The sequence below is a fragment of the Heptranchias perlo genome, chromosome 9, assembly GCF_035084215.1.
Source record: "Heptranchias perlo isolate sHepPer1 chromosome 9, sHepPer1.hap1, whole genome shotgun sequence".
NCBI lineage: Eukaryota > Metazoa > Chordata > Chondrichthyes > Hexanchiformes > Hexanchidae > Heptranchias > Heptranchias perlo.
The window spans coordinates 17,409,243-17,432,910 of record NC_090333.1 but is presented as its reverse complement, the minus strand read 5'-3'; the positions used below and the strand labels follow the sequence as shown (position 1 = coordinate 17,432,910).

The 23,668-nt window shown below is 42.5% G+C and overlaps 2 protein-coding genes across 6 annotated transcripts in view; one reads left to right on the top strand and one right to left on the bottom strand.

The window, feature by feature from the left end:
- The window catches only part of rpap2 (RNA polymerase II associated protein 2), a 94,348-nt gene extending 81,674 nt beyond the window's left edge, over positions 1-12,674 (bottom strand). For all 3 annotated transcript variants that reach the window (XR_010963828.1, XM_067989921.1, XM_067989923.1), the window contains exons 1-2: positions 12,396-12,674; positions 9,552-9,666 (exon numbers count right to left, since the gene is read on the bottom strand). Coding sequence is in view for 2 of the 3 variants with exons in the window: in XM_067989921.1 (XP_067846022.1) it covers positions 9,552-9,666; positions 12,396-12,649 (369 nt within the window). In the remaining variant the exon portion in view is untranslated. The remainder of the gene's footprint in view (positions 1-9,551; positions 9,667-12,395) is intronic.
- Positions 12,675-21,040: 8,366 nt separating this feature from the next.
- The window catches only part of glmna (glomulin, FKBP associated protein a), a 29,719-nt gene continuing 27,091 nt past the window's right edge, over positions 21,041-23,668 (top strand). For 2 of the 3 annotated variants that reach the window (XR_010963827.1, XM_067989919.1), the window contains exon 1: positions 21,041-21,084. The gene's annotated coding sequence lies outside the window, so the exon portion shown is untranslated. Of the gene's footprint in view, positions 21,085-21,139; positions 21,246-23,668 lie in introns of those variants that run through there. The other variant, XM_067989920.1, reaches the window with a different exon arrangement.

The following is a 23,668-nucleotide window of genomic DNA, read 5'->3' as shown; positions in this document are numbered from 1 at the left end:
ATGAAGGGGAAGTCATGTCTGACAAATTTGCTTGAGTTCTTTGAGGATATAACGTACAGGGTGGATAAAGGGGAACCAGTGGACGTAGTGTATTTAGACTTCCAGAAGGCATTCGACAAGGTGCCACATAAAAGATTATTACTTAAGATAAAAAATCACGGGATTGGGGGTAATATTCTGGCATGGGTAGAGGATTGGTTATCGAACAGGAAGCAGAGAGTTGGGATAAATGGTTCATTCTCGGACTGGCAACCAGTAACCAGTGGTGTTCCACAGGGGTCGGTGCTGGGTCCCCAACTCTTTACAATCTATATTTACGATTTGGAGGAGGGGACCGAGTGCAACATATCAAAATTTGCAGATGATACAAAGATGGGAGGGAAAGTAGAGAGTGAGGAGGACATAAAAAACCTGCAAGGGGATATAGACAGGCTGGGTGAGTGGGCGGAGATTTGGCAGATGCAATATAATATTGGAAAATGTGAGGTTATGCACTTTGGCAGGAAAAATCAGAGAGCAGGTTATTTTCTTAATGGCGAGAGACTGGAAAGTACTGCAGTACAAAGGGATCTGGGGTCCTAGTGCAAGAAAATCAAAAAGTTGGTATGCAGGTGCAGCAGGTGATCAAGAAATGTTGGCTTTTATTGCTAGGGGGATAGAATATAAAAACAGGGAGGTATTGCTGCAGTTATATAAGGTATTGGTGAGACCGCACCTGGAATACTGCATACAGTTTTGGTGTCCACACTTAAGGAAAGACATACTTGCTCTCGAGGCAGTACAAAGAAGGTTCACTCGGTTAATCCCGGGGATGAGGGGGTGGACATATGAGGAGAGGTTGAGTAGATTGGGACTCTACTCATTGGAGTTCAGAAGAATGAGAGGCGATCTTATTGAAACATATAAGATTGTGAAGGGTCTTGATCGGGTGGATGCAGTAAGGATGTTCCCAAAGATGGGTGAAACTAGAACTAGGGGGCATAATCTTAGAATAAGGGGCTGCTCTTTCAAAACTGAGATGAGGAGAAACTTCTTCACTCAGAGGGTGGTAGGTCTGTGGAATTTGCTGCCCCAGGAAGCTGTGGAAGCTACATCATTAGATAAATTTAAAACAGAAATAGACAGTTTTCTAGAAGTAAAGGGAATTAGGGGTTATGGGGAACGGGCAGGAAATTGGACATGAAGCTGAGTTTGGATCGGTCAACGCCCTGTGGGTGGCGGAGAGGGCCCAGGGGCTGAGTGGTCGGGTCCTGCTCCTACTTCTTGTGTTCTTAAGATTTGTGGTTGGGATCAGATCAGCCATGATCTTATTGAATGGCGGAGCAGGCTCAAGGGGCCGATTGGCCTACTCCTGCTCCTATTTCTTATGTTCTTATTAGAAAGGCTAGTTATGAGTATGAGAAAAAATGATCAAAAAACATAGGGGAATCAAAGAGGCTTTCTATAGACTCAGTAGTAGTAAGAGGTTAGTCAAGGTAGGGGTAGGACTGGAGAGATGAAAAGGTAAACTTGGAATGGAGACTGAGGAAATGGCATAGACACTAAATAAGTACCTTCCCTCAGTTTTCAGAGAAGGTTTACATTAGGATTGTAAAGGGAGGTGTAGAACTAGTGGAACTAAAAGCAAAATACTGTGGATGCTGGAAATCAAATAAAAACAGAAAATGCTGGAAATAATTAGCAGGTCAGGCACCATCTGTGGAGAGAGAAACAGAGTTAACATTTCAGGTTGATGACCTTTCTTCCAGTTCTGGCTCCTGCTGAGTTTTTCCAGCATTTTCTGTAGAACTAGCAGAGGTTATTATTCGAAGAGAAGCGAATGAAAGAAGTTACTCAAACAAATTATAGGGACATAATGGTTTACATCGAGAATCGTGAAGAAAGCTAGGGCAGAAATAGCAAAGGCTCTAACTATAATTTTCCAAAATTCTGCTAAAAAAGAAAATTGTGCTGGAGGACGGAAAATGTGACTCCCTTCTTTAAAAAGGGAGGCAAGTGGGATAAGCCAGAATATTAGAGTAGTTAGTCTTACTTCTGTTCTTAGTAAGCTACTAGAGTATATAATGCTAAGTAATTTCATCTTGTATTTGGATAAACATGATCAGGGCCAATCAGCACAAATTTCTAAAGGACAGTTTGTGGCTTAACCAACTTTATAGAAGATGTTAAAGAAATAACAGACGATAAATAAAAGAAATGCAATGGATACTGTTCATATGAATTTTCAAGGTATCACATAAGAGACTTACTCATGGAATTAAGAAAATGAAAAAAACACATAGAGAGAGTTGATTGGAGGCAGAAAGCAGAGGGGAGGGGTAAAAGGAAGTTTATCAGATTGGAAAGATATGGTGAATGGTATTCCACGGTGGTCTGTGTTTACCACACACAAAAAGGATCTGGACTTGGGAATTGATAGAACAATATGAGAATTTGCTTATGACACTAAATTGGGGTTTATGGTGGGGAGCATGATAACGACTAAGACAGACCGTAGCAGGATACAGATAGGCTACCAAGATTGGCAGATGCTGTTCATTGTAGAGAAATGTGAAGTGGTACATTTTAGAAAGATAAAGTAAATACACCTTAAATGGCAACATTTTAAATGGAGCACAGGAACCTTGTGTGCAGATACACTGGTCATTAAAAAAGGTGGCAGTCCAAGTAGATAAAGCCATAAAAAAGGGAAGTAGAATTGATAAAGCCATAAAAAAGGAAAGTGGATTTTTTTTTTGTTTTGTAGTTAGAGGCATAGAATACAAATGCAAGGACATAATGTTGAACTTTTATATGACCCCAGTAAGGCCACAGTTTTATGCACCCCATTGTAAGGATATAAAAGCAATGAAAAGATGCAACATTAACTGACGAGCATATTACCAGGGATGAGGGGATGCAGATATGAAGAGAGTCTCAAGAAGTCAGGGCTTTTTTTCACGAGCTGAGAAAGATGAAGGGTGACCTGATAAAAAACTTCAAGATTATCTCCAGTTATGATAGATTGTTTGCATTAGTTTGCAAGATAGTAACGAGAGGGCACAAATTTAAGATAATCATAAAGAATTAAAGGGAGGTTAGAAATTTTTTTTTAAAACATTGATGATAGCGAATTTAGAACGTGGAATTCTCTGCTAACAATCACTGCTAAAACAGAGTCCATAAGTACTTTCAAGGGGGAATTAGATAGTTGCTTGAAAGAGTGTTAAGGAAGAGATTGGGAGGAGCGATCGGGAGATTGGCATTAGGCAAGGTGATGCATAAAGAAAAACACCGGTGCAGACGATGCACCGAATGGCCTATTTCTGTGCTGTAACATTGTTAGTTTTCTGTCTGCACCATTTTTGAACCTTTGTCACTAGGCTCGTGGAACATATAAGGTTCAACACACTGTAGTCAATATCACAAATGGCCCAATGCCCTTAATATGATATTACCCATGTCTCACTAAACTTCAGGTTAAGAGTGATTTTCATGCCAATGAAGGCAGAGTTTACCCATATTCCTTTGAGAGTGAAACTGCTCTATATTCAGGTTACAAAGTCTCATTCTGAGTCGTCGGTATGCTTTGCCTCAATTAGCACAAAATTGATTTTTGTGCAGACTGTAGAGTACAATGAAAGAAAGCAGAAACATTAAAAAGCAGAAAAAAGAAAAAAAACAAAGTGAAACAAAGCAAGTATTTCATACTGGGTAGTGATGCCCATCATTACACCACCAAAATCCTAATTGAAAACCCTGTGAATATCTATACACAATAGTAACAGCCATCTTGTAATCACCACTGTTTCCAATCCCCAACCCACTTTCCTCACAGTCACTGCGTCTACTCCAAGCTGCAACTTCCAGCTCCAGCATCCACAAGTAGCTCTGTACTAATTAAAGTCTAATATCCAGCACAATAAGTCACTTTCAAGCAATGACAAGTCCAATATTTTGCAGCCCTACTTCCTTTGCTGTTCTGTTGAAAATAAGCAATATTTCAACATTAAAACGGATTTTTAGGTTTGTTAGACAACATTATAAGAACATAAGAACATAAGAAATTGGAGCAGGAGTAGGCCAATCGGCCCCTCGAGCCTGCTCCGCCATTCAATAAGATCATGGCTGATCTGATCCCAACCACAAATCTAAAGAACACAAGAAGTCGGAGCAGGACCCGGCCACATAGCCCCTGGGCCCTCTCCGCCACCCACAGGGCATTGACCGATCCGAACTCAGCTTCATGTCCAATTTCCTGCCCGCTCCCCATAACCCCTAATTCCCTTTACTTCTAGGAAACTGTCTATTTCTGTTTTAAATTTATCTAATGATGTAGCTTCCACAGCTTCCTGGGGCAGCAAATTCCACAGACCTACCACCCTCTGAGTGAAGAAGTTTCTCCTCATCTCAGTTTTGAAAGAGCAGCCCCTTATTCTAAGATTATGCCCCCTAGTTCTAGTTTCACCCATCTTTGGGAACATCCTTACTGCATCCACCCGATCAAGACCCTTCACAATCTTATATGTTTCAATAAGATCGCCTCTCATTCTTCTGAACTCCAATGAGTAGAGTCCCAATCTACTCAACCTCTCCTCATATGTCCGCCCCCTCATCCCCGGGATTAACCGAGTGAACCTTCTTTGTACTGCCTCGAGAGCAAGTATGTCTTTTCTTAAGTATGGAGACCAAAACTGTATGCAGTATTCCAGGTGCGGTCTCACCAATACCTTATATAACTGCAGCAATACCTCCTTGTTTTTATATTCTATCCCCCTAGCAATAAAAGCCAACATTCCGTTGGCTTTCTTGATCACCTGCTGCACCTGCATACCAACTTTTTGATTTTCTTGCACTAGGACCCCCAGATCCCTTTGTACTGCAGTACTTTCCAGTCTCTTGCCATTAAGAAAATAACTTGCTCTCTGATTTTTCCTGCCAAAGTGCATAACCTCACATTTTCCAATATTATATTGCATCTGCCAAATCTCCGCCCACTCACCCAGCCTGTCTATATCCCCTTGCAGGTTTTTTATGTCCTCCTCACTCTCTACTTTCCCTCCCATCTTTGTATCATCTGCAAATTTTGATATGTTGCACTCGGTCCCCTCCTCCAAATCGTTAATATAGATTGTAAAGAGTTGGGGACCCAGCACCGACCCCTGTGGAACACCACTGGTTACTGGTTGCCAGTCCGAAAATGAACCATTTATCCCAACTCTCTGCTTCCTGTTCGATAACCAATCCTCCACCCATGCCAGAATATTACCCCCAATCCCGTGATTTTTTATCTTAAGTAATAATCTTTTATGTGGCACCTTGTCGAATGCCTTCTGGAAGTCTAAATACACTATGTCCACTGGTTCCCCTTTATCCACCCTATACGTTATATCCTCGAAGAACTCAAGCAAATTTGTCAGACATGACTTCCCCTTCATAAAGCCATGCTGACTTTGTCCTATTAAATTATGCTTATCTAAATGTTCCGTTACTGTCTCCTTAATAATAGACTCCAAAATTTTACCCACCACAGATGTTAAGCTAACTGGCCTATAATTTCCAGCCTTCTGCCTACTACCCTTTTTAAATAACGGTGTTACATTAGCAGTTTTCCAATCTGCCGGGACCTCTCCTGAGTCCAGGGAATTTTGGAAAACTATCACCAAAGCATCCACAATCCCTACTGCCACTTCCCTCAAGACCCTAGGATGGAAGCCATCAGGTCCAGGGGATTTATCCGCCTTGAGTCCCATTATTTTACTGAGTACCATCTCCTGAGTGATTTTAATCGTATTTAGCTCCTCCCCCCCGAGAGTCCCCTGTTTGTCCAGTGTTGGGATATTCTTAGTGTCCTCTACTGTAAAGACTGAAACAAAATATTTGTTCAGCATTTTTGCCATCTCCATGTTTCCCACCATTAATTTCCCGGTCTCATCCTCTAAGGGACCTATGTTTGCCTTAGCCACCCTTTTTCTTTTTATATAACTATAGAAACTCTTGCTATCTGTTTTTATATTTTTTGCTAATTTCTTTTCATAATCTAACTTCCCTTTCTTAATCAATCCTTTAGTTACTTTTTGCTGTCTTTTGAAGTATTCCCAATCTTCTATCCTCCCACTAAGTTTGGCTACCTTATATGTCCTTGTTTTTAGTCGGATACTATCCTTGATTTCTTTACTTAGCCACGGGTGGCTGTCATTTCTTTTACACCCTTTTTTCCTCAGTGGAATATATTTATTTTGAAAGTTGTAAAATAACTCCCTAAATGAACACCACTGCTCATGTACCGTCTTACCCTTTAATCTATTTTCCCAGTCCACTTTAATCAATTCCGCTCTCATACCATCATAGTCTCCTTTATTCAAGCTCAGTACGCTTGTTTGAGAATCAACCTTCTCACCCTCTAATTGGATATGGAATTCAACCATGTTGTGGTCGCTCGTTCCAAGGGGATCCTTAACTAGGACATTATTAATTAATCCTGACTCATTACACAGGACCAGGTCCAAGGTTGCCTGCCCCCTTGTAGGATCAGTTACATACTGCTCAAGAAATCCATCCCTGATGCACTCAATGAACTCGTCCTCAAGGCTGCTCTGCCCAATTTGATTTGTCCAGTTAATATGATAATTAAAATCCCCCATAATTATGGCTGTTCCCTTATTACATGCCCCGACTATCTCCTGATTAATACTTCTTCCAGCAGAGTTGCAACTATTAGGAGGCCTATATACTACGCCCACTAATGTTTTTTTTCCCTTATTATTCCTTATCTCACTGGAAAAATAATCAGTCAATTAATCTGACCTGCATAACTTGCTCATACATGCCTGTGGTTACTCTTAAGCAAACCACTGTGGCTGGAGTAGCCTTGTTCCTCCTACAGTACATCACTCAGAATCATTCTTTGTTGTTGGGGATAGATAAAAGATGACAAATAGTTGCATAAATCTCAACACTTTACCAAGGTCACCAATTACATTCTCCATTAGAAAGAAGCAGATAGCCTTGGACTCAAAAGAGAAACTTCTTCTAGAGCAGTAATGTTGTGATGTGAAAAAAATCACATGCAGGCACTCAGAATCTCGTCCAGGTTTCAGATTCCAACCATAGAACTGCCAGTGTAAAGAATGGAGGTTCCCAAACCTTACTTGCTGTTGGACCTGACCTCAAACATGGGTGGTTTTATCTGTTGGCAACTTGGAGTTTTAAAAAATTGGTTTCAAGTGCTAGGAGTACCCAAGCCTCTTGCCTTTATGGGGCACATATAAAGCTTAAATCAATGGTTGCAATAATTTGCAAACATCAAGCTGGTGACATTAACAGATCTTGGTGTTCTGATTTAGGATTTATCCACCAATGAGACAACAGCCTTTTGCAAACTCCAGGTCCACAAAATTCAAATGACATAAACCGCTGAGTAAGAAATGTAAGTGTAAATAGAACTAAATTGCATAGGGTTTGCAGGCAGGATTTTAGGGATCGCAACTGCAAGTGGCCCATGGCTATAGATTGGACACCCTTGAGTTATATAACAAACAAAATTAATTTTCAACAGTTCATGTCAAAAACAGTCTCACCATCAGTTTGAAGAATAACTTAGACATTTCTGTATTTAGGAAATCACTTCTGCACCTCTGTCTTGTTTTTGTTTTATTCATTCATGGGATGTGGGCATCGCTGGCGAAACCAACATTTATTGCCCATCCCTAATTGCCCTTGAGCAGGTGGTGGTGAGCCGCCTTCTTGAACCGCTGCAGTCCGTGTGGTGAAGGTTCTCCCACAGTGCTGTTAGGTAGGGAGTTCCAGGATTTTGACCCAGCGACAATGAAGGAACGGCGATATATTTCCAAGTCGGGATGGTGTGTGACTTGGAGGGGAATGTGCAGGTGGTGGTGTTCCCATGTGCCTGCTGCCCTTGTCCTTCCAGGTGGTAGAGGTCGCGGGTTTGGAAGGTGCTATCGAATAAGCCTTGGCGAGTTGCTGCAGTGCATCCTGTAGATGGTACACACTGCAGCCACAGTGTGCCGGTGGTGAAGGGAGTGAATATTTATGGTGGTGGATGTGGTGCCAATCAAGCGGGCAGCTTTGTCTTGGATGGTGTCGAGCTTCTTGAGTGTTGTTGGAGCTGCACTCATCCAGGCAAGTGGAGAGTATTCCATCACACTCCTGACTTGTGCCTTGTAGATGGTGGAAAGGCTTTGGGGAGATCAGGAGGTGAATCACTCGTGTCAGAATACCCAGCCTCTGACCTGCTCTTGTAGCCACAGTATTTATATGGCTGGTCCAGTTAAGTTTCTGGTCAATGGTGACCCCCAGGATGTTGATGGTGGGGGATTCGGCGATGGTAATGCCGTTGAATGTCAAGATGTGGAGATGCCGGTGATGGACTGGGGTTGACAATTGTAAACAATTTTACAACACCAAGTTATAGTCCAGCAATTTTATTTTAAATTCACAAGCTTTCGGAGGCTACCTCCTTCCTCAGGTGAACGATGTGGAAATGTGGAACGATGTGAAGGATGTGAAGGCCTTGGAGAGGGTGCAGAAAAGATTTACTAGAATGGTTGCAGGGATGAGGGACTTCAGTTAGATGGGTTGTCTGGAGAAGCCCCAGGACATTGCTGCAGGTGTTCTCAGGACAGTGTCCTAGGCACAACCATCTTCAGCTGCTTCATCAATGACCAGGAGCCTCCGAAAGCTTGTGAATTTAAAATAAAATTGCTGGACTATAACTTGGTGTTGTAAAATTGTTTACAGTTGAATGTCAAGGGGAGGTGGTTAGACTCTCTTGTTGGAGATGGTCATTGCCTGGCACTTGTCTGGCGCAAATGCTACTTGCCACTTATCAGCCCAAGCCTGGATGTTATCCAGGTCTTGCTGCATGCGGGCACGGACTGCTTCATTATCTGAAGGGTTGCGAATGGAACTGAACACTGTGCAATCATCAGTGAACATCCCCATTTCTGACCTTACGATGGAGGGAAGGTCATTGATGAAGCAGCTGAAGATGGTTGTGCCTAGGACACTGTCCTGAGAACACCTGCAGCAATGTCCTGGGGCTTCTCCAGACTATCCATCTAACTGAAGTCCCTCATCCCTGCAACCATTCTAGTAAATCTTTTCTGCACCCTCTCCAAGGCCTTCACATCCTTCATAAAGTGCGATGCCCAGAATTGGACACAATACTAATTGGATAGCTCTTTCAAAGAGCCAGCACAGGCATGTAGGGCCAAATGGTCTCCTTCTGTGCTGTATCATTCTATGATTCTATTTAAATTGTGTGACTTTTAGAAAACTGGTGGCTACTTTTGCCTACTTAACAGTGACTACACATCAAAAATAATTAATTGGCTGTGAAGTACTTTGGGACACCCTGAGGATATTATAGCCACTATATAATCACAAGTTGCACCTTTCTTTCTTTTTTTCTTTCTTATTAAAATACAACACAGGAACTGAAGGAAGATGTTGCTCATTCAGAATGACTTTCTTGGGCCATTTCACTTTTAGAAATGTTAAAAGCAAAACTCCATCATCGATATTACAATCCAAAAAAATGGTTCACTTACATAGTCCAACAGAAATTCTTCTGTGACATTTATTTCAAGCAGGCGTTCAACAATACGAAGAGCTTTTGCCTCACATTCACGTTTCTTCCTCAGGGCCGCCTGCAATGCAGCTTTTCTACAGATGATACAGTTAGACAAAGGGAAATCATGTTAGGACAAGTCGAATGACTTATTTCAGGATAAAGTTTTTTTCTGCCGAGATATTTACCCTGAGAATGGTGCACACCTTTATTTTTCCTCTCCAGTGTTTGTAGGTCTCTATTCTTCACCAAAGGATGGCCAGATTTGTAACCAATGCAATGCCAACATTTCTGCATTTAGGAAAGGAGTCGTGACTGGTGGGGTGGGGGATCAGCAGCTCCGAGACATCTGCCAATGTTCACTTTGGCCACCACCTGGACAGCAACCCACTGACAACACTCCCATCCCAACAGAGACCTTGATTAAATTATTAAGTATCTCCAAAGTTTCCCCACAGTATTTATGGTGGGGGTGGGGGTGGGGGTGGAGTGGAGAAATAGTAGCAACACTGTAATGCTTTGGAGATACAATCATTGGTCCATCTACCCTACTCTTCCAAACCTCCCATACTTCCTTGGTGTCATTCTGGAACTAATAACCTTGTATCCCCTTCCTAAACAGAAATTCATCCAGTCCTTTTAAAACCCTGAATTGGCTTCCTATTCCACCTCCACTGGTAATCTGGCCCACAATTCTCTCATCTTTTTTGAAAAAAATAAAAATTGCCTAAACTTCCTATTTTCTTTGGAGACCCTGAACTTTAAATTGTGCCCTCTGCTCCTTCAATCATGTGCCCCACATAAGAACTTTCCTTTACCTCAGGGTATCGTTCCTATTAGCTCAGACCTCAATTCCGGAATCAGCCTCATAGCCCTCCTCCGACTCCCTCAAATAATCCTATATCTTCATGTAATATAGAAACCAATACTGAACACAGTACTCTAAACATGGCCACATGTCCAGATGTAATTTCAATATCACCTCTTCAGTTTTATAACTCAGATCCTTAGCTATAGTTTATATTGAAGAGTACTGCTTCTTAATTTTGTTTTATTTTCTTATTAAAAGGAAAACTTATGTGGATGGCTAAGAGTGGATTATAAGGCAGCCATCCAATCAAGGTGCTCAAAACACAAAATCAACAACTTGCATTTATACATCATTAATATTGAAAAACATCTCAAAGCATTTCACAGAGGCATAATCAATGAAATGGGCACCGAGCCAAAGAAGTAGATTTTAGAAGGGGTGTCCAAAAACTTGGTCAAAGGGGTAGATTTTTTAAAAGATCTTAAAGGAGAAGAAGGAGGGAGAGCTTGAGGGCTTGAGAATAATTTCCAGAGCGTGGGGCATGTGCTAAAGCTGCCAATGGTGGAGCAGAGGGAGGAGGGATGCACAAGAGACCAGAGATACAAGAATGGAAAGTTCGAGGCAGCCAGACAGGTGCAGAGCTGGAACAGGTTACAGAGATTCATACAGGAGGCGAGGACATGAAGGAATTTAAGCACGACAATGAGAATTTTTAATTTGAGGCATGGTGGGGTTGGGGGGATAAATCAGATCAGGAGCCAATGTAGGTCAGCAACGACAGCAGAGCTTTGGATGAACTAAAGTTCACGGGAGGGTGGAGGATGAGGCGCCGGCCAGGGACATTGGAATAGTCAAGTCTCGAGGTGACAAGGACATGCATGAGGATTTTAGCAGCAGGTGAGCTGAGGTAGGGGCAGAGGCAGACGATGTTATGGAGGTGGAAGAATAGAAATAGGCAGTCTTTGTGATGGAAAGGATATGGGGTTGTAAGTTTAGCTCAGGATTGAAAACAACAGCGAGATTGTAAAAGGCTGGTTCAGCTTGAGACAGTGGAATTTATGGTGGGGGCCGAAGACAATGGTTTTGGTCTTCCCAACGCTTAGCTGGAAGAAACTGTGGTTCATCCAAGAATGGGTGTCAAATAAGCAGTCTGACAACACAGGCAGTGAAGGGGTAGAGATTGATGATGGAGGGAGAGCTGGATGTCAAGCTGACCCCATGTTTACAGACAACGTTGCATGCCGTTGAGGAAGAGGAGGGGAGCCAAGGATAGGTTGTTGGGTGATTCTGGATCTAATGGTGTGGAAGCAGGAAGGGACCATTGCTGGAGATGCTCTAGCTACAATTCCCTTTGCTCCTCCACAGCTCCTAGTCTCTTGCCATTAGGAAATGCATCTTTCTCGGAAAAAAAAGTGTATTTACTTCACAATTCCCCATATTTAACTCCAATGGACATAAATGCAGAGGTGCCAGCGATTGTTGATCCACTGGCAGAATCCAAGGGACCTGCTCCTGGGCTTCTCTGCCAATCCCACTCTTGAACCACCTGTTGGGAGCAGTTTGAAGAGACTCAGCCCAACGATTCACCCACCTCTCAACAACAACTTGCATTTATACAGCACCTTAAACATAGTAAAACGACCCAAGGTGCTTCACAGGGGCGATTATCAAACAAAATTTGACACCTAGCCACATTAGGAGATATTAGGACAGGTGATGAAACGTTTGGTCAAAGAGGCAGATGTTATGGAGCGTCTTAAAAGGAGAGAGAGAGAGGCAAGAGAGGTTCAGGGAGGGAAATCTAGAGCTTCGGGCCGAGGCAGCTGAAGGCCATCCCGCGGTGAAAGCACCCGAGCTCCGCTCAATGCCTCCGCCTCCCCACCAAGATGGGCCAGGGGATCCGAGCGAGCGAGCGGGCGGGCACGAACCCCCACCCCCGGCTCCTCCTGCACTCTGACCGGGCTCTCTCAGCTCCTTTAACTCGGTACGGGGGCGGGGGGCATTAACACTCACCTCTTCAGCGTCTCTTCACTCTTCGAAGCGCCTGTCCAATAACAGAGACTGGCGGGTGACGCGGACCGAGGAACGGCCGCGCTCGAGCTCCCCCTCGCCGCACTTTCCCGCCGCCGCCGCCGGCTCTTCGACAGTTTCCAGCTCGAGCTCCGCCGCGGCTCCTCCGCCATGATGAGGTTACCGACCTCTGACCTCTGTACGGCAGCTGCCAGCTCCCAAATCGAGCAAACCAGCAGAGGTGGAAATGGTACCATTTATTCCCCTTCAGTATGTCTCTTGTCATCCATTGCTGCATTTAATGAATTATTTAATACTAAAATTCGTGTTTTTTTATTTTAAATTTTAAACAAGTAATATGTTGCTTGGAGTTGCGACTTTATTTTTTTTTAACAAATGCTGAAAAATAACAGAAAGATCAGTCAACGTCTGAAAGAGAAAAGATAGGTTAATGTTTACCGTGGAATTTTTCATCAGCCTTTTCTGTTGTTACATATGTGCTGATCTAGAACAAAAGCTGACACAGCCCCTAAAAAGCTGAAAGCCCCAGAGCAGCCCTGCTTAATATAAGCCTATGACTTGTGAAAAGAAATAGTTACATTGGTTTTGTAACCTAAGCTGCAGGTATAGCCCAATATTGCTTCACTTGTAGCAGAGGAAAAACAAGTGTAAATAGATGAAAGCCTGAAGGGGAAAATCCAAATCTTGATGGTGCAAATTTATTGGTGCATTTCTAGGGTGGGTCTGGGGGCAGGTTCCACCAAAAATGTTGAATTATTACATTGAAATTATGCATTCAAGTTAATTTTAAGAACTTTCATACTTTACAGTTGATAGCTTCTTAATCTGAAAAAAGGAAAAACAAAGTGACATTTGGATTTTTAACAGACTAACCCCAGACTATCACTTCCCCAGAAGTTACCTCAACCATCACTCCCGCAGCCCAGTTCACAGAGGCACTTTACCTCCGCTGGCCCCATTTTAGAGACACTGTACCCCATCTAATTGCCCACCCTTTCACAGAGACACTCCAACCCTCCTAATTCAACCTGGCACTTCTCCCTCTCGCCCTCAATTTAGCCTGGAGCTCTTCTCCTCCTTCTTCCCATTTGAAAATCCAAGCATTTAAAAAAGTGTTTCGGGGGCAAGGAGTAAGACAAACATGGATCTAAAATTGAAGGAAAAGCAACAGCATGTGACTCAAAGAATCCAACAGGGGAAAAAAAATCCTCCAACAGTTCAGGAAATTTATCTAGTGAGTAACTGAGCCACACAAACCAGGAAGCTTCCAGGTTTTATCCCTGCTCTGTGCTGATACCTGCAAGCTGTTGTTATTGAGGCGATTGTCAGTAAACTACAAATAACCTTAGCACCCCAAGTTATAGACGGGAAATTGACCAGAGTTCCTGTTCCCAATTTCTATCCAGCAATCCCTGCTGTAAATGTGTACTTGTAGATACTGGGTGAGACAACAATGGCTCAGGTTCATGTCTCCATGGTCAAATAATTTGATGATATAGTCAAAGGCTCACACATGAATAATAGCTACTTGGGCAAGATACTGGAGGGCATCTGGCACTATTTTGTATACCATAAGGAGACACTGTGCAGCAAATAGTTTTGATTAAAATAAGGTTTCTATGCTTCTCTAAGCATTGTTTATGAGAATCTGGCAATTTAAATGGTAGCTTATTAGAGAAAAGACTATGGCGGTAATTTTCAATTTGAGCGCAGGCGGATAACCGGCGGTTGTGGATTGGCCGCCCATATACATACCACCTGATTTCCACTAGATTTCCACAATGGAAAGGGAAATCAGAAGAAGTGTATAATGGGTAGCCAATCCGCAACGGCCTGTCTTCCATTCGCGACCAAAGTGAAAATTACCCCTATAATTTAAATTTCGAATCATGACTGTCATTTTGCTCAAAAATTAAATTGGAAACAATATGCCACGTAGTAATGCAGGAAAGTAAGCTCTTTTTAAGCAACTGATTTTCCCTGCCTCATAGTTTATTTTTCTTCCCTCCTTTTGATCTTTTTTTAAATATCTGTTCTTGGGATGTGGGCAATGTTGGCAAGGTAGCATTTATTGCCCATCCCTAGTTACCCTGAGAACGTGTTGATGGGCATTCTTGAATCATTGAAGTCCTTGAGACAATAGAACTCCCACAAGTGAGAGTTGATAACACAAGTGAAAACCAGGCAGAATATAGAAAGTTCAGACGGGAAGGGAAAAATTAAATAAGAGGGACAAAGAGAGAGTATGAGAATAGACTGACAGCCAACATAAAAGGGAATTCAAAAGTCTTCTACAGGCATATAAATAGTAAACGGGTAGTAAGAGGAGGGGTGGGGCCAATTAGGGACCATAAAGGAGATCTACTCAGGGAGGCAGAGGGGATGGCTGAGGTACTAAATGAGTACTTTGCATCTGTCTTTACCAAGGAAGAAGATGCTGCCACAGTCTCAGTAAAGGAAGATATAGTTGAGATACTGGATGGACTAAAAATTGATAAAGAAGAGGACTTGAAAAGCTAGCTGTTCTGAAAGTAGATAAGTCACTCGGTCCGGATGGGATGCATCCTAGGTTCTAGGGAAATAAGGGTGAAAATTGCGGAGGTAATGGCCATAATCTTCCAAACATCCGTAGATACGGAGGTGGTGCCAGAGGACTGGAGAATTGCAAATGTTACACCCTTGTTCAAAACAGGGTGTAAGGATAAATCCAGCAACTATAGGCCAGTCAGTTTAACCTCAATGGTGGGGAAACTTTTAGAAATGATAATCCAGGACAGAATTAACAGTCACTTGGACGAGGGTGGAATGATTAGGGAAAGCCAGCACGGATTTATTATAGGTAAATTGTGTTTAACTAACCTGATAGAGTTTTTGGATGAGGTAACAGAGAGGGTCGATGAGGGCAATGCAGTTGATGTGGCGTATATAGATTTTCAAAAGGCGTTTGATAAAGTGCCGCACGGTAGGCTTATCATCAAGATTGCGGCCCATGAAATAAAGGGAGTAGGAGCAACGTGGATACAGAATTGGCTAAGGGACAGGAAACAGAGAGTAGCAGTGAATGGTTGTTTTTTGGACTGGAGGGAGGTGTACAGTGGTGTTCCCCAGGGGTCGGTGCTGGGACCACTGCTCTTTTTGATATATATTAATGACTTGAACTTGGGTGTACAGGTCACAATTTCAAAATTTGCAGATGACACAAAACTTGGAAGAGTAGTAAACAGTGAGGAGGATAGTGATAGACTTCAAGAGGACATAGACAGGCTGGTGGCATGGGTGGACACGTGGCAGATGAAATTTAATGCAGAAAAATGCGAAGTGATACATTTCAGTAGGAAGAACGAGGAGAGGCAATATAAACGAGAGGGCACAACTCTAAAAGGGGTACAAGAACAGAGAGATCTGGGGGTATATGTGCACAAATCGTTGAAGGTGGGAGGGCAGATTGAGAAAGTGGTTAAAAAAACATACGGGATCCTGGGCTTTATAATTAGAGGCATAGAGTACAAAAGTACATAAAGAACCTTTATAAAACACTGGTTTGGCCACAACTGGAGTATTGTGTCCAGTTCTGGGCACCACAATTCAGGAAGATGTGAAGGCCTTAGAAAGGATGCAGAAAAGATATACTAGAATGATACCAGGGATGGGGGACTTAAATTACATGGATAGACTGGAGAAGCTGGGGTTGTTCTCCTTGCAACTGAGATGGTTGCGAGGAGATTTGATAGAGATATTCAAAATCATGAAGTGTCTAGATAGAGTAGATAGAGAGAAACTGTTCCCATTGGCGGAGTGTCAAGGAAGAGAGAACATAGATTTAATGTGATTGGCAAAAGAACCAAAGGTTCTTTTTTAGAGGAAAAACTTTTTTACACAGCAAGTGGTTAGGATCTGGAATGCACTGCTCGAGGCAGATTCAATCATGGCCTCCAAAGGGGAAGTGGATAAGTACTTGAAAGGAAAAAAATTGCAGGGCTACGGGGAAAGGATGGGGGAGTGGGACTAGCTGGATTGCTCTTGCATAGAGCCGGTGTGGACTCAATGGGTCAAATGGCCTCCTTCTGTGATGTAACCTTTCTATGATTCTACAATGGTGTTAGGTAGGAAACTCCAATATATTGACAGTGATGATGAAAGAATAGCAGTGATATATGTCCAAATCAGGATGATGAATGACACGGGGTAGTTGGAGGTGATGGTCTCATAAGATCGCTGCTCCTGTCTTTCTCAGTGGTAGGGGTCATTGGGGATAGAGATGCTGTCAAAGTAACCTTAGTGAGTTGCTGTAGTGCATCTTGTAAATATTATGTATTGCCACCATGGGTTTGTTGGTGATGGAGTGGTGAATGTTGCATCCAGTGGCAGAGGAGTCAATCAAGTGAACTGCTCTATCCTGGACGATGTTCAGCTTTAGTATTGTTATGGCTGCACCCATCCAGGCAAATGGTTAGTATGCCATCACACTCTTGACTTGGGGGCCTTGTAGATGGTGGAGAGGCTTTGAGAGGTCAGGAGGTGAGTTACTCATCACAAATAACCAAGCCTCTGTCCTGCCTTTGTTGCCATGGCATTGATATGGCTGATGAAGTTAAGCTTCTGTTCAGTGGTGACCTCCAGGATGTTATGGTGGGGAACACAATGATGGTGATGCCACTGAAGGTTGGGAGAAGTGGTTGTGCTTTTGCTCATTGGAAGTGCACTTCCTGGCACTTATTGATGTGAATAGTATTTGCATTTTGTCAGTCCAAGCCTGGATGTTATCCAAGCCTTGCTGTAGGCTGGCACTGGCTATTTCATTATGGGAGGACTTGTGAATGAAGTTGAGCACTATGGATTCATCGACAAGCAATCCAACTTCTGACCTTATGATGGGGGGAAAATTATTGATGAAGCAGTTGAAGATTGTTGGGCCAAGGACGTTTCCCTGAGTAACTCCTGCAGCAACATCCTGGGGTTGTGATTGGCCTCCGACAATCATAACCATCTTCCTATGTGTCAGGTAACACTCCAGCTACTAGAGGTTGTCTCTGGCTGCCATTGACCTCAGTTTTTCTAGGGTTCCTTGGTACCATACTCGGTCGAAAGCTGCCTGAAGTCAAGTGTCTCTCAACTCTTCTCTGGCATTCAGCTGTCGTGTCCATAATCTGCTTGTTCCATTCACCATTCCGAGCCAGCAGGGCTTTCATGTCTCTGCCAGTGCTAGCCATTATGTAATGTGTGACAGTGACCTAAACAGGAAGAGATAAGTCAACCTATGACAAAGGAGAGATTTGTCTCTGCTTGAACTCCCTGATAAGGGATGAGGAGGAAAAGCAAAAATTACAATTAGGAGAGAAAAAGAACGATAGGGATGTTCAGGAGCTTCCCCATCAGGAAGGAGGGATACATAGAACCTCCAGGAGCTTCCCATCTGAAAGATTGCAGCATGGTGGCACAGCCATTGGAGAACCAACATGTGTCACCTGAAAGGATATGGTCTTGTGGCCACAATCCCCCACACTACTGACCTCCTGTTTCTCAGTTTAATCACTGTGGAGAAGTATTGAATAGAGGAAAATTGCTTCCCCACAGGATGGGAGAGCCAAAGAGAAGAGTCACCGTTGTCTTTTCTTGGACATCTCCTAGTACCTCGTTCCAAAGACCTACCTAGTCACCAGGGATGCTGTGTGACAGAGGGAGACCCAATTGGGAAAACAGGAAAAAAATATTTTCAAAAAGGAACCTTTACCCTCACTCAAGACAAATTTCCATGATCTGTCCAATCAAGAAGCTGCAGCAGAAATAAGAACCTGCATAGGTGATATCCAATCAAGAGATCAGATGAGCGATAAGAATCTCCAAGGGCTGTCCTATCAGGAGGCTGTCACTAGGATGCCAGACAGAGTCAGTGCAAACTCAGATATGATAAGTGGCCCAATCACCAAATCCATGTCATGAGGTAAGTAAAATATCCTGAAATGTTTGTTTATTACCAGCACATAACTGTTAGACATGACTGTTTGTCTGGGCACAATCTCTTTTGTTGGTTTCAGGAAAGGATTCAAATCATTGAAGAAAAGCACAGAAGCTTGTGTCAAAAGAGGGAAATGAAGTACACATGTACATGTAACACAGAAATTTAACAACCACCTAAGTTCATGTCAACAATGTTTCTGTTTCAGATACTGTAAGGGCAAAAATAAATGTTCATTTTGAAATAATGTTTGTGTTACAAAACTCATCTAAAGCCTGTGTGCAAAAGCTTTCTGTTTGAATTAGCAATAATCTACTTAGGGACAAAAGGATTATTCCGTGCTGTCAAATTGTGAATAAGGCTGTAATGATAATAATTCTTTAATATTTTACTCACCAGTTTTATTTGTATTAGTAAAAATTGAGACAAAGTATATAATAGATTAGCATATAGGAAAATCATTTAATATTAGGAACAAAGAGGCAATCACACTACCAAGCTCAATGCTTATTACATAATAACGAGCTCTGGCAGCTGCTAGATATTTCAAAGGGCGCTAATCATAACTAGGGGCTGGATAGTATACAGCTTTCTAGCCTACAGCTAACTTCCTGTGACAATTCAAGATCATGTATGCCGGAGAAATATTAGGATGTAGTAAAGATTGCATGGAGTTTGCATATTCTGGATGTATTCTAGGACATACCATGGTATTCAATAAATTTATTAACTCACATATATATTCTCCATTGATTTAACTTCTCGATTAACCAGAAACAGTAGTCCATGTTGATGTAGTTAATAGCAAACATCTGGCACCTTCTAGGGTACATTATTATGTAATACATTCTGATTTTGGTAGAGCAATTGTTTCTTTGCTCCTAATGGTAAATGCTTCTCTTGTGTGCTAAACTATTGTGTATTTTTCCAATTTTTATATTACAAACAATGAAAGGAGATAAATGTTAAAAGGCTGTCATTTATCATCGCTGGGAATATAATAGGAACATAAGAACAAGAGTAGGCCATTCAGCCCCTCCAGCCTGTTCTGCCAATTAGATCATGGCTGACAGCATAAGACTGTGCAGAAATTTAAAGCTTGTTATATTTGCAGCTCATTCTGGCCAATGTAAACTATTGCATATTAGAGGAAGAAAATGAGGAACATGGGTAAAATTAAAAAGAATTTAATATATACAACAACTTGCATTTATAAAGCGCCTTTAACATAGTAAAACTTCACAGGAGCATTATCAAACAAAATTTGACATGGAGATATTAGGACAGTTAACCAAAAGCTTGGTCAAAGAGGTAGATTTTAAGGAGTATCTTAAAGGAGGAGAGAGAGAGGTAGAGAAGTTTAAGGAGAGAATTCCAGAGTTTGGGGCCTAGGCAACTGATGGTGGAGCAATGAAAATTGGAGTTGTGCAAGAGGCCAGAATTGGAGGAGTGCAGAGATCTCGGAGGGTTGTTGGGCTAGAGGAGGTCACAGAGACAGGGAGGGGCAAGGCCATGGAGGGATTTGAAAACAAGGATGAGAATTTTAAAATCGAGGCATTGCCGGACCGGGAGCCAATGTAGGTCAGTGAGCAAAGAAGAACAAAGATGGGTGAACGGGACTTGGTACGAGTTAGGATAAGGGCAGCAGAGTTTTGGATGAGCTCAAGTTTATGGAGGGTTCAAAATGGGAGGCTGGCCAGGAGAGCATTGGAATAGTCGAGTCTAGAGGTAACAAATGTATAGATGAGGGTTTTAGCAGATGTGCTGAGGCAGGGGTGGAGACGGGCAGTATTACAGAGGTGGAAGTAGGCGGTCTTGGTGATGGAGCGGATATGGAGTTGGAAGCTCATGTCAGGGCCAAATAGGACGCCAAGGTTGCGAAAGGCCTGGTTCAACCTTAGACAGTGGCTAGGGTGAGGGATGGAGTTATCATGACTCAGGATATCCCAAAGTGCTTCACAGCCCAATGAATTATTTTTGAAGTATAGTTATGAGGGCAAACAATGAAGGAAATAGAAGGCACAGGGAGACTTTGAAAGGGACCTCAGTTACAATAGACTCATCATTTTCAATGTTGAGACACGTGGAGAAGTAACTAAAACGGGAAATAAAACATTGGGATACACTGCGCCAGAACAGTGGAGTTTTTTCTATGGCACACCCCATTTCTATATCCTGGAATAGAGGTTCAGTACTATCTGACCCATTGGGGAAGCTCTCCATATGTGATACTCTGACTTTACCATGAATCTTATTCCTGACAACTTCCTGATGTTTTGACAACAAACCCGTCTACCGTTCTAGGTTTTGATTTTAAACTTAACTTATTTTGATATTTTACACAGAAAAACAAACACAATTGCATATGTTTAAATAGATTTAAAACTATCATTTTAATTCACAAATCTCAATCCTAACAATACTGACAACCCCGGTTTAACAATAATAAAACAAGGATGATTTATCATTAAATGAAACGACCATTTCTGCAGCTTTTTAAAATAAAAATGCAGCAACATATCTTAATTTACAACTGCCTCTCGGGTTAGAAAAGGAATTAAGCCGAGGTAGGGATTCCCTTCTCTCACACAAGGCGATTGGGTGAGGGCAGATGTGGGCGTCCGCCCTGGAGTATCTCCTGACCTAGGAAAGTCCCGCCCTTGCAGCGTAAGGTTGCGTCAAAACGCGTGTGCGTTCGGCAGCTGTGATGGGAAGGTAAGGGAGCGGCGAGGGGGGAGGTAGGTTGGGGGAGGGGATGGAATGGTCCGGTTTAAAATCCAACCGTCAGTCGGCCTGCACGTGCGTTCGCGTTCGTCGCGAGGCCGTTCGAACGATGTTTGGAGATGGGCGATGGAGTAGGGGCCGTGGATTAATGTGTTGAGTTTAGACATTTCCGATTTAATATTCAGTTACTGCAGATTTGGTGGTGGTGGGGGCGCGGGGTTGCTGTTGGTTCCCAGTGCCTTCTCATTACAATTGTAGATCTGTCAAGTGGTTTAACATTGTAACTTACTTTTGATGTTTATTCTTGCTTTGAAATATTAAATGCAACTCCATTTTATTTTAATCTGCACGCGTGTCTGCAATCTGCCTCACTCTCTTATCCTAAATCTCACTCTGTGACCAATAGCAAAGTGATCTCCTCCTTCCCCCCCCCTTTAAGATTGAGGAGACAAATGGAGGAAAATATTTTCCACTTAATTTAAACCAAGTAGAGCTGTCAGTGTCAATAGTTGGTAGGTCTTCATTGTGAGGCTTTTCAGTTGCCAGAGAGCTAGCTATCCAAAAGCAGATTTTATTTTTCTTTTTGGCTTTCATTTGTCAAAATGCCAGGTAAACCTTTAAAAACTGGACTGTCCTGTTCAAAAGAGGATGGTGGTCAGCCTAGGGATGTGGCCTCACATTTAATCTGGGACCCTTTCCATGTCCTCAATCGTATTTTCTGTGTAATTCTGACATTTCAAGAGCTTAATTGCTTATTCTGTTGCATTCCTGAACATGTGCTGTGCCAAGAAATTGCAGTTGAATGATTAATGGTGCAGGAAACTCAGTATTTACAATATGTGCCACTCTGCATTATGAGAAAAATCAGTCAGCACATCAGTTGGCTGGTCTTACCCATTGATAGGTGCATTTTTTAATTCAAAGTATTGTATATTTGAATTTTTATTTTAAAGCCATCTATCTAGTGGAGACCCGACTGTGAGGCTGCTCCATGACATTGACAGGAAGGTACACTGTGTGTCCTAGAGCAGCTATATCAAAGGCAGAAAGGGCTATGATTTGGAAACAGCCTGGGAGCTAATCCAGAGCCTCCTTACTTATTGCTAAGTGTAAAGGGACCATGAACAAAGAAAAAAGGTGAATTGAACAGATTCACCAAACATTTCCAGTAAAAATGCCACTGTTTAAATGAAGCCTTTCGCTCATCTCTGCATTCTGGTTGCTGCCTTCTACCTCACGCATAGGTGTCAGACTTTAGCAACTGTATAGCCCAACTTAAGCTATCTGTGCCAGGATCAAACTTCAGACGTGTGTTACTTGCACCGCCATCAGCTATGCCATTTCACTACTAAATAAGAAAATGTAGGTGTCAACACATACACACAATAACATTTTCCCCTGTACAGAGTGACACACAAAATGGCTTATATAGTAATAGCCATTCTGCACTATGGGAAAAACAGCACTCCTATTGTGATCATGAGATTGGTCTAGGCATTGGTGGGTAGGTAGAACTACTTGTGTGGCAAAATCATACCCAATATGTGATTTTTTTTCTTGGTGGGGGGATGCCTTTCTGTAAGAGATGGAACACAGCTGAGCATATTGGAGTTTTCCACTGTGATTAATAGTGCTGGCTAAAGGTTTGTTGTCTTTTGTCTTGCTTTTTAAGATGAAGGAGTACTATGGTGGGGAATGGAAAATTTTTCCAATTTTGTTGCCCACTGTTAGCACCGATCACTCCCAAAACAGGTATTTCTAGGGCAGATACAGAATAAAGCTCCTGCTCTGCCCAAAAATATGTCTCAACTCCAAGTAAAGCAGGGTGCCCAAACTTCTGGAGCTGGCGGCCGGATGCCCCGTCACAGCCAGTTTGGGCTGTGTGATTTTGCAGTATTATGAGCCCGGATGCACACAAAATTCAAACTCTCATACACAAAAATTGTAGGACCCCATACAAAAATGCAGGCCCTAAACAAAAAATCAAGAATCCTTTCTAAGCCATCAAACATTAAAAAAAAACTCCTTTCCACTGTTCTTATCCTTCTCTTCCTCTGTCCTCACTGCCATCTATTCCCTCCTGCAAAGCTTGAAAACTGGGGAGATTCAGCTTCAGCTCTTTAAACTGCCTTGGCATTTTTTTTGCTTTTCTAGTCCTGCAGCCCTGGAAAGTTTTTTTTTAAAGTAGGGCTGGAGGACTAGCCGAGCTGTTTGTCTGGCCTGTGCTTCATATTAAACATACAAAATTGATTTCAACTGAGATTACTTTTCGCTCCCATTTAAACTAACCATAGTTGACTATGTGTGCCTAATATGAGAAGAAATGCCAACTGGAGGAAAAGCAATTGTGGGCCATATTTGACCCATGGGCTGCCTGTTGGGCACTGCCTAAGTAGAGCAGCCATGCACTTGCAGGAATGACAACATATTGCATGCTAGCCGTTCCTGAGGAAAATTGCACATTTGTGCTGTATTTTTTCATTTTGATGATTCTTCTACCAATTTTCATCTCTGCTCTCCTAAAGACATTGTTGGGTATGGTTCCATGGAGTGCTGCACACCTCTAGAATCTCAC